Source organism: Cucurbita maxima, unplaced genomic scaffold, assembly GCF_002738345.1.
Source record: "Cucurbita maxima cultivar Rimu unplaced genomic scaffold, Cmax_1.0 Cma_Scf00017, whole genome shotgun sequence".
Taxonomy (NCBI): domain Eukaryota; kingdom Viridiplantae; phylum Streptophyta; class Magnoliopsida; order Cucurbitales; family Cucurbitaceae; genus Cucurbita; species Cucurbita maxima.
In genome coordinates, this window is record NW_019272033.1 from 1,831,917 (window position 1) to 1,842,862 (window position 10,946).

At 38.1% G+C, this 10,946-nt stretch overlaps 2 protein-coding genes across 6 annotated transcripts in view; both read right to left on the reverse strand.

The window, feature by feature from the left end:
• LOC111491780 (protein cereblon-like) overlaps positions 1–3,449 on the reverse strand; it is a 5,445-nt gene extending 1,996 nt beyond the window's left edge. The window contains 7 exon segments of the mRNA XM_023140812.1: positions 84–636; positions 717–818; positions 1,008–1,073; positions 1,163–1,275; positions 1,954–2,031; positions 2,129–2,208; positions 3,113–3,449. Coding sequence (XP_022996580.1) covers positions 84–636; positions 717–818; positions 1,008–1,073; positions 1,163–1,275; positions 1,954–2,031; positions 2,129–2,208; positions 3,113–3,240 — 1,120 coding nt within the window. The 5' untranslated portion in view covers positions 3,241–3,449.
• A 1,038-nt stretch (positions 3,450–4,487) lies between these two features.
• Positions 4,488–10,618, reverse strand: LOC111491975 (nuclear poly(A) polymerase 4-like). Of its 5 annotated transcripts, none has more exons than XM_023141085.1 (13): positions 10,077–10,618; positions 9,881–9,958; positions 9,581–9,688; positions 9,286–9,348; positions 9,019–9,177; positions 8,030–8,143; positions 7,885–7,947; positions 7,449–7,778; positions 7,196–7,360; positions 6,168–7,109; positions 5,977–6,072; positions 5,378–5,469; positions 4,488–5,234 (listed from the first exon to the last, which is right to left on the reverse strand). In XM_023141085.1, exons 1-12 carry the CDS (start codon positions 10,206–10,208, stop codon positions 5,431–5,433), a joined length of 2,289 nt encoding a protein of 762 aa, XP_022996853.1. In that variant the 5' UTR covers positions 10,209–10,618; the 3' UTR covers positions 4,488–5,234; positions 5,378–5,430. The 5 variants fall into 5 exon arrangements, with proteins under 5 accessions (XP_022996853.1, XP_022996857.1, XP_022996856.1 ...); XM_023141088.1 differs by lacking the exon at positions 4,488–5,234 and adding an exon at positions 5,616–5,648 and having other exon boundaries at positions 5,407–5,469; XM_023141087.1 differs by lacking the exon at positions 4,488–5,234 and adding an exon at positions 5,585–5,648 and having other exon boundaries at positions 5,407–5,469.
• Between the last annotated feature and the right edge of the window lie 328 nt (positions 10,619–10,946).

Genomic DNA, 10,946 nt, shown 5'->3' on the forward strand with positions numbered 1-10,946 from the left:
TTTTTTTTTTTTTTTTTTTTTGGGGGGGGGGTTGGTTGGTAAGAAACAGAGCAAAACGAAAGAAGAAAGGTTGGGAGTGAATGCTGCTTTTTCAGCAAGACAATATGAATAATACATCGAGTAAACCCAATATGGCCAAAATGCTTTCGAAACACCATGCATCAGAGTAAAACTTGAGTTTCTTCGACATCTTTTGAGTTCTTTCCTCTCACTAGATTCCCAAGCTGATGTAGAACTCTTTCCTATATCAGGGACAGATTTTCCATTTTCCTTCTCATGGGCAGAATGCACTGATCCTACAGAATCAGAGTCATTTAGATGTGACATCGCACGTTGGTGTTTTCCCTCTGACCCAGTTATCACCTCATCACTACAAGACTCTCTGGAATCAATTGCTGCTTGGTGGATTTTCCTCTCTCTCAATGAAAGCTCACGTTCAAAGCTTTCTTCTGAAATAGAGGCCGAATTATCCTCCTCATCCCCGGACGTAAATGATCTAGAGCAAGAAGTATATGAAGCCAATGCACATGGGAGACTGTGGTGCTGAACAGTACTCCTTGGAGTCAATTCTCCAAAAGCATCCCGTGGAGTCCTTAATGGAAAATCTTCCTGGATAATTTGCACTTCTCCACATGGCTAGAAGAAAGATAGCAATCTTATTAAACAAGGAAGAAGTAAATAATACAGATAATTCAAGAACAACAACTTGCTCTAACCACTCCTTCAACATCAATCCAACGGCGTTTAAGACGAAATCATTGCTTCCCTCTAGCCAGAACATTAAGAGAACCATCCCCCAACCTCCCAAACTGCCGAATCTGAAATATAGAGGGTTGGTAGGTATATGGATGCATGTCATCAGAAGTATGGAAGCCTTTACATTAAAATTTAGATAGAAGCTAAACAACCCCAAATCTTGGCTACAGGCCAAATTACAGAAAATAATTGCTTTTGGAATAATGCCAGAAAAGGAGAAGACCATGCAAGTCAAAATGGAGCAATAATACCTCTGCAGTTGTCCCAATATTCGCAAAATGTAGTCTCTCATTATCAGAATCCAAGGAGACGTGAACCTGAAATAAATATTGAATCTTGCTTGAGCTACCAATAATTTCAAGGAATCTTTAAAACTGTATGCCAATGCCTAAATTTGGGCACGTACCACACCTATGGTATTAGGGGTGTTAAAGTGAGTTAATACTCTCTCAATGGCAGCAATAAAGTTTGATTGTATCACTCTGAGAGGTAGAGTAGCTTCTGGGAACAACACAACACCTGAGACATGTGAATTGCACATGACATACTAATAAAAGAGACAAGATAGGAAAAGGTATCCCCACGAAGGTTATATATGTCAGTTGACCAGTCTAATCATGAAAAAATTAACTTGTCCGCTCAAAGTTTGGAAAAAGCAAGGGCTCCTCAATTGAACTATTCTTCATTCTGTCAACAATTATGTCTAAACACTTGAGATAAGCATGCAGGACCTGCAGATACTTTTAACGCATCAAGCAAGAGGAAGATGATTAACAAACATATTATTTCCTCACTCCCCATGGAAGAAAGGAATGCTGCTTCAGACATTAACTAGGCATGCTGAACTATAAAATTTGAACATTTATGGTCACAGCGTGAATCTATTTAATTAGCTCTCTCCAAGAAAAAGGACACCTATTTGTTCCAAGAAATTGTGCGACTTTTCCATCATACTCTAATGGAATGGTTGTATTTCGCTAATCCAAGGAAGATAACAATTCTTTTTTTACAAGAACATTAAAAATAACGATTGGACTTAACAAAGTTGTATAATTTATAGATTTTGATTCTTTAGATTACAATGATATTTGTTTTAAACCATTTTTAAAAGATAAAGATACATTTGTATATTTCAAAAAATTTAAGAGAGGGAAGTTTGTTACTATCCTAATCAGAGATGCATAAACAGATGAATACCTTCAAGATAAAATACAGGGAGGTTCAGGATGGCACCACCATCCAAGAAAGCCATCCTGTGATGAGAATCCTCAACCTCTGTTACATGCAACCACAGGAGATCTTAGTAGAACTGTATCCCAAATGGAATTAACATGAATACTCAACATATTAATCAGAAAATAGAAACTCATACCACCAAGATACGTATGCAAAGATGTCAAAGAGGAATTGAAAGTAAATTCAGCAAAGGCCTCAGTACCACCATGCCCATTACTGCTTCGATACAGCCGGAAAAAAAAGGATGATGTCAGTGCCTTCGATGAGAACTAAAGTAGGCCACTCACTCAAAATAATAATAACTCAACAATAGTAAGAACGACAACAACAGCAAGGACGTCCGAAAGAACGCACGAATTGCTGACATCAAATAAATTATATTGAACGCAAATAAAGCAATTCAATTCATTAATAACATCACCCTTTAATGATACGGATGACTAAATCTAGCAAACGACTAAAATAACCTTGTAATTTCAGTTGGAGAAAAACTGATGGGAGGCATGAAATCTAATAATTATGCCAGTCCGTCAATAGGAGCCCTTAACTAGATATCCGTTCTTAACTTAATGAAAAAAAATAATCGAATCGATACTCGCATGTTCAAGTTTCCTGGTGTCTTCATAAGGAGAATGAAACGAAACATATATGAACAAAAGAACGGACTATTCTCAACATTCTACATCGATTTCAACTTTTTCAAGATGTTTCGGCAATCGGCAGTGACAGGAGAAAGTAACAATACCATGTACAACTGATTACCGAGAGCCATTAGCGTATCTGTCAATTTACTCTGAAAGCTGTCTACACGTAATACTAATGCGAAAATATACAAGCAAATGTGCAGCGACAATGGAGAATTGGAGAAATTTTTGGAGTGAACTAAAAGGTGCGCCATGTAGTGCACCGACGCTAGCATTTTGACTTGAAACATAATCTAATAAAAAAAATTTCCCAAAGCAGAAACCATTCTTCAAATTCAAATTCAGAGATTAAAGAACTATGGCTATAAGTAATTCGGGTTTTTTCCAATCCAGAGCACCGCGCAAAAACCTTATGAGCGACAATCAAATGTGAAAAAGCGAACGGCCACACATAAATAGGAGAATGTAAACATTACATAGCATCGCGATCATCGTCGGAGTGGGGGAGGGAGTCAACTTCCTCAACTTGCAACTCCTCATTATCAAGCTGAAGAATCTGCTCGATCTGATGCCTCTCTCTCTCCAACAGCCTTCGGTCCTCCATTGCTCAGGGCTCTTGTATACGGAAAATTGGGAATTTCATCGATCTATCGGAGCAGCTGAGTCGCACCGCCACCGAGCTCAGATCACCGACACAAAATATAGTTTCCTTCAATGGAACAAATCACAGAAAAATTCCTCCGTCGAAAATGTGCCCGTGTTTTCCCGCACCAGCAAATGGCGCCAACTGCAGTAGTGATGCGTTTCTCCTCCTCAACTGTAAGCAAAATGAAGATATATAAAAAAGTTAGAATTTAAAGAATTTAATTATTTTTTAAAAGAATTTAAATTTATGAATGATTTATTAATCACTAAATTAATAATATAACCAATTTTTTTTATTAATATTTAAATAGATGCAATTAGCTTTCAAAAGATTGGAATCTCAAATTTTAAACGTATTTTATTTATTTTATAAATAACGAATGAATTTATAAATCATAAAAATAATTATGTGTTTTTATACATCATAAATCATATAAATCGATCTCTTCCACTCTTGTGAATATTTTGATTTTTCTGTTTGAAGCCAAATTAGAGGGGAGAATGCCTTCCTATTGGCCACATCGTCTCCTTTGCTCCACCGAGAGTCCTGACCTCTTCTTCGATCTTATCTAAAGCTTTATTCCTTGGTTCCTTACAGCTCCAACCGCTAGCTACAATAGCTCCTTGGCTCCTTACAGCTCCAACCGTTAGCTACAATAGCTTGCACCTCTGGTGGTGCGACTGAGTCAGAGTGGGCTCAGCAGTCGGCCTATGTTTCCAGACACATGCATAGAGGTATAATTGGTTCCACAAATCTCACTACACTGACCATAGTAAGACGATGGGCTCGCTCACCCACCTCTAGACCCTATGCTTCTAGGCTATGACGAAACAAAATTCGAAAATTCCATCTGAGTATAGCACTAACATATGGGAGCTAAAGTGAACAAGAAGATTGGTGTCTACACCTTTGGGGTTGTACTCATGCCATTGATGTTGATGTTGTTCAACTCCTAGGCGCTAATTCCTATATAACATCAACAAGATCCTTGCTGTTTCTGGAAAAATCAGGGTGAGCAAACAAATCGATAGCTGTTTGCACAATCCAGCAGAAGTTGGGAATCAATCAAATTGCTGCAAACCCAACTGTGGAAAAAATAATTGGGAGTGTTCGATTTTAATGAAGGGAATACTTCATGCAGTACTCAAGCTTCTTTTTGATAGCGGTCATAGGATAAGGATCTGATCGAGTTGAAGGCCATTAGGTATTGAAGTTAAACGCAATTCGTATCATATAAACAGAGAGTTTCGAGAAGAACACTACACCGCAGATGTTAATCGACTGACCCGACACTCTCTTGAGATGCCTAACTAAAAGTACAAGCAACCCTCCCTCTTCTCTCTCCCTTCCCCCTCCCCTCCCCACCCCACCCCAGCCCCCAAGAACAGAGGAGGAAAAAAAAAACAGAGATGAAATGGAAGAAAACATGGAAACTTTCTCCGCACAATGTTCAATTGAGACTCAATATGGTTAAACTGCAAGACTGAAGGTCTCTCTCAATAAGTGTAGATTAGATTCTCTCCTTAGAAACGACCTCACGAGCAGTTCCTCCTTTTCACAAAGAAGCTGCCGTCTTCTAAACATGGGAAGAAGCTGTGACAGTAGTTCCAGTAACAGGCATCTAACATGAAATGCACCACAATCTTCAAAGCATAACTCACAAGCACTTATTTAAGGTCCAACAGTGCTTGCTTCTCCGGATTCCCATGTTCAAGGACAACAAACAGCATATTGGAGCTGAATTGTATGCCACGCCACCAAGCCACGCGACCCCTCCCCATGTCCGCAGGTTCATGCATGATGAACACCATCTACATCAATATCAAAGCCAGTTATTGAGGTGATACTTACCAAATATGGCTAGCTCCCGCTCTCCCAACCCATCTGCCATCCAGAAATTCCCCTCCACATGTCATGTCTTTGAGGTTCAGATTCAGTCTGTTCAAAGGATGCTAAACAGCCAAACAAGCAACATAAAGAGAAGATGATCAAAATAAACATAATACTCAGGCAACTTAAGTACTAATCCTTTTGCCAGATTCAGAAAAATAATCCTTTTTCTAATTGAAATTGCATCGAGGCTAAATACACATGCCTTCTTGCCAGATCCTCCCGTCTCTTTTACACCAGAATTTTGCTTAGTCTTATTTAGCTCCATTCTGGGACTGCCTGATCGCTGAACTTGGGCTATAAAATGAAGTTTAAAAAAGAAAAAAAACTAATTAGGCAAAGATTTTCATGAGGGAAAAAAGGTAATGCGGGAAAAACTTGAGAGCAGAAATGGGTTCTTTAGCACAGTTACTGAAAATATAACACGTATAGTGGCGCAGGACCTGCCACCACATGTGCACCAGTCAGAAGATTGCCTGTGCGAAAATTTGGAATTACAAAATGATAATTAAAATGCAACAGGAAAATAGACCAACAATTATGGGTCGGAAAGAGAGAAAAGGAGAGAAGGCATGGAGAAGAGATATGGAATGAAACAACAAGAGTGCTTTTTGGCAAAAAGAATAAATACTTAAGGTATCAAACCATAAATATGTTTATATCTTCTATTCTTCTGATTGATATCAATTAAAATCTCAGCCTCCTCTCAGCTTAGATTCCTTGGTGGAAGCAACATCATCAGTTATAATGTGTTGTGTACTTGTATATAAAATGCAAGTAATTTAAGCAATTAGAGATTCAAACCTCCAACTCTTTAGATTGACCATTTTGAAACACTCTTCCAGTCACAACGGAACCATTTTCCAACGCCAACTCTGGATCCGTCCTGCTATCATTGCCCTGCAAATACCCGACTCACTATCTCCAGAATGCCACTTCTCTTACTGCCATTGGCTATGATTTGTAATCCAATGTAGTCAAACTCAGTCACTCACCTTGCAACTAAGGTTATGTGCATTGCAATTTGGTTGAAAGTCAACTTGGGTACTATCTTCCCCGGTCGTTTGACCAAATGTATTTGCTGACTCAGAGTCAATCCTCACAACATCCTTTGTCCAATGGAGGAAATTCCTGATGGCTACTGTCTGTGCACTTCCACCACTCATATTAGATGCTAATCCCTCAATTTTTTCCTGGTTCATCTCAATTTGTAAAGCTTCCTCGGAGTTCGAAAGACCGCCTTTATATAGATCAGGCACCTCCTTCCTTGAGGAAGATCCTTCCATTACTTCAGCTAGCTCTGCCTGATCCATCGTAGGACCAGTCTCCTTGGTCAAAGTTGGAATATCCATGCCATTTCCATCAGTATCCATTCTGCTATCAGGCTGTTCAAAAGATGGCCAAACCTCAGAGTAACAATCTGCATTTGCAGATTTCAAACTCGGCAATTTCCCATCTGATCCACCACCATTAGTTTCAAGCATGGGAGATTCTTCTGCTGGTTGACTGGCAAAGGCTTGTTTCTTTTCCATCTCTGTTTCTTCATGGTCACTTTTCCTTTTTTTCCCTTTCTCAGTGATCCCAGACTGATCTTGGAGCATGTCAGCACAAACTGGGTCAGTTTGCTGCCCCCCTTCATGCCTGACTGACTTTGCCCGTTTGTGTCCATCAGGAAAAACAAAGGTGGGCAGTTGCTTCCTCCGCACATGAGAAACATGGATATCCATCCCAGGCTTCCAAAAAGCATACATGTTTATCTCTTGCCTGAACTCATCAACTGTTCCTCGTATGTCAAACTGCTGGCCTCCTTGGCCTCTTAATCCCTCTTTTCTCTGCAAGCCCATGAAAAAAGCACAGTGAGAACATGGCTTGGATGTGTCAGAATACTCAATAGGATAGGGATGGCACTGCAGCATCCCCCTGGTGTCTCTCTCTATCTGCAGGAAGGAAAAGTAGAATATATCAGGCTCCTGAAAGACCCTCCAACTTCAGATAGATAATAAGGAAAGAATAATAGATTTACCTTCAAGGTAAGCTGTCTAAAGCGAGATTCTACCCATCCTTTCCAAGCTAGCAAATCATCAGCATCTGCTGCAATTATGTCCACCTGTAGATAGTTTTTGTATATCTCGAAAAATAAATATGGCTCAAATAAAGCACTCCACTGGGCTTTGCTCATGTCAATATCCTGTAAGGCACTCGGAGATGTAAGAGAAATAATATTAAGAGCAGGTTAAAATTTAGAAGATTTTGAATCCAAATAAAAATAACCTCACCTCACAGATATTATTACCACAGCGGAACTGTTCCATCATAACACGGAGAGTACTAGTCGAGACATTATAGCTAGAGTTCATGCAAGGGTAAGCAGGAGTTATTATTGGCATAAGATGAAATCGATCACGCGGATTTTTACGAGGATCCCAAACAGGAAATCCAAGTTCATTCTCTTCTATTGAACATAGCATTACAGGATTTGGCCAACGCCACTGGGTGTACACTCTGAAGAAACGAGAAACTAGCATGCTTGGAATTGCATTGGGGTAAAGCTGGCATACCTGAGCAACCAAAAGTGCCCAATTTACACCTCCAAGGAACCCAGTGACCTATACATGAAAAAAAATAAAAAATAAAAAAAAACAAAAGTGAAATCTGAATTATGACAAATATAAGTGAAGCTAAGAGGAAAAACTCCATGATCTTACAACTTACATTGGAGTATACACCCCGTCTTTTGGCCCAAAACTTTAAACATCTGAGTGTCGTGCGAAAGTGCTGCAATTGGCAATTATAGGTTACAGAGAAAATCACGAAATAGATTTATGGAAAAATAACTCAGGTTTAAAATGTGTTTCACCTCAACGTTTGGAACAAGTCTTAGAATTTGATCTGCAACTCGGCATCCATTAAGACTTCGAACAGTTTGTTCATCAACATTGCACAGCACAGATCCATGAGAGATATTCAGCTCCTGATGATTAAGTAAATTGCAAAAAGTTTATGGGAAATAGCAACAGTTCAAAAGATCAGGGAAAAAGAGGATTGAAACAGTAGTAGTAAAACAATCAGTAAGTGATACCACCCAATCACAGTTAAATGTACAGCAGATAAGGTTATGCAAAAATGTATCACCTGTTCATTGTTAACACACACACACACACACACACACACAGTGAACAATTAGTGCACCTACACAGACTCAAGGTAACAAAACGAACTTATCAGATAATCAAAATAAAAAATGCTCGGAATGGTGTGAGGGAGAAAAAAGCAATTCCTGTTGTATATAATAGTCCTCTTTCAGAAGAGAAATTTCTCTATCCAGCCGCTAGCCATGTAAAAGATAAAATAAAATAAAACAAGAAGATAAAAGAAAGAAATCCCTGAAATTCAATCAAAACCACATTGGTCGGGAAAGGGGGGGAACAAATGATGCAGCTTCAGCCACAGGATATGCAAACAAGAAAAGATGGTGACTGCACTGGAGGGTACATGAAAGCTGGTAGAAACGGTTCAAACTATAAATAAAACTACAAAAACAATCCATATAAGTAAACACAATTGGCATTCATGTCCATTCACATTACAATGTTTGGCATTTAGACTTTTATCAGACAGGTAGTTCTGCATGACTTGTGGAAATATTCGCCATAAAGCTGAATATAGTAGAGAGAGAAGTAACATATATAACATACAATAGTTCGAAATCTCATATGATCAACTACAATAAATAATGTAACAAAAAGAAATATGGTTACAATTTTGTGAAAACATAAAATAAAGTAACAACAATCTGAAAACATAAAATAAATATGATAAAATTTCAAAGAAAGTGCTAGAACTTACTTCAGGAACAACCCGTACGGAAATGCTCGCATACAGAAGATCTATTGATATCCCCATAAATTTGAATCTCATTACTGGAACATGAGCATCGGGAACCGGTTGAAGATCGGTAACCTCTTCCATTTCAGCCAAAATATTATGCAAGATGATGAAGAAGTCCTCCATTAGAAAAAAAAAAAATTGTCAGATCAAGAATATGCTGAAATTTAAGCCCATATGAGAAGGCAAAAAATGTTGTTTTAAGTATCAGCAATTTATACTACTCACTTCTCTATTCACGTAAGATGGTCCAACACACAATGTGTCTATGTCACTTCCTGGTCCATGTACCTGTCATATGGTTAATTTTAAGTCACATCTTTGAATACTTGGAAGTCATATTTTTTAATACAATGCACAGGCCAATAAGGAAAAAATACAGGAAGAACACAACTTTCCAAGAAATAAACGATCATTGCTCTAAGCAATCACCAACCAGTCCGTGACTCCAACAAAAATTACGAAGAGTTGCATAAAGTAATAAGCTTTTTTCCCCAAAAACTAAATCAAATATTATGCTTACCCCAAGACGATAAGACCCAAAAGTAAAAATTACAGCATTTGCATCCTCCACCATCTGCTCTGTATATCCTCTTAGGAGAGTTAATTGCTTAACCCAATTTTTAACAATCTAGAATGAAAGAAAATGGCCAAGGACAAGAAGTTTATGTCATAAAAGGAAGTCAAACGCTTAAATACATTAAACAATAATTAATCAACTAAAATCTCGCTTTCGTCACCGATTAGAACACTGTTTTGTTCGAGATGGCTACTGAGAACAATCCCCAAAGTAAAAGACTATTGAAGTGAAGAAGGTCTGCACCTGGTCAATGCGGCCCAAAACCTCTTCTCTTTTCGCAGCTTCTTCTTTACTCTCGTAAAGCCCCGAGTCAATCAAGAACTACCAATATGTAGAACACAATCAAAATTGAAATTCTTTTCGTTTACTGCAATTTCACACGGCACAAAAAAACAACCAAATTAATTGAGATTTAACCAATAAATAAAAGTAACAACACCTTCTCCAGTTCGATATTGCGCTGAATATCAGCATCCGTCGGTCCAGCAAGAGAAATCGGTTTCGTAACACCATAATTACTCGCCGGCTGAGGTGCCGGGTGAAAAGCAGTTGAACTGTCTGAACCCACCATTTCCCAAACAGCGAAAAAGACAGCTAACGCAAACACGACGAATCACGCAACCCTGAATCTGACCGAGAATTGACAACACAATCTGAGCAAATCTAGAAGAAAAAAAGAACAAAAACTCAAGCAAACTCAGGAAAGCCTCTCTGATCTACCAGGTACCTAAATTTGAAGATGAAATGGAATGATTGGGATCAAGATTTTATACGAAAGGCTGAATTAGAAAGCAAAGAGAAGCAAAAGAAAGAGTGTGCAAAGAAAGACAAGGTTGAAGAAGTATGAACAGATAACAGATCGAACCCTTGATTCGTACCGGCGATTGGTTGACGGTTCGTAAACCGGTCAAACTCAGGGCTGCATAGAGAGAGAAAGAGAGAGAGAGATGGCGGAGAGAGGGCGTCGAAGCAGGGAAGAGGGTTTAGTCAAGGCAGTGCTTGGCCCCATAAATTTTATTATTTTCATTTTGCTAAATTTATATTCCTTTTTTATTTTCACCAAATATATATTCCAATTTCGTTACATCAAAATTTTCAACTCAATTCTTAATTTTTTTTTTAAATAAATTTAATTCTAATAATTTAAAATGGTTTTTGATTTTTTTAGTTATAGTAGAAAAGATAATAATGAATTTTTAAAATAATGAACCAAATTTATAAAGAAAAAATGAATTTAAACTAAAAAAAATAAAAAATATAGATAGCATGATATTATCTATTTTAAATATTTTGGACTTCCCCAAAAGGT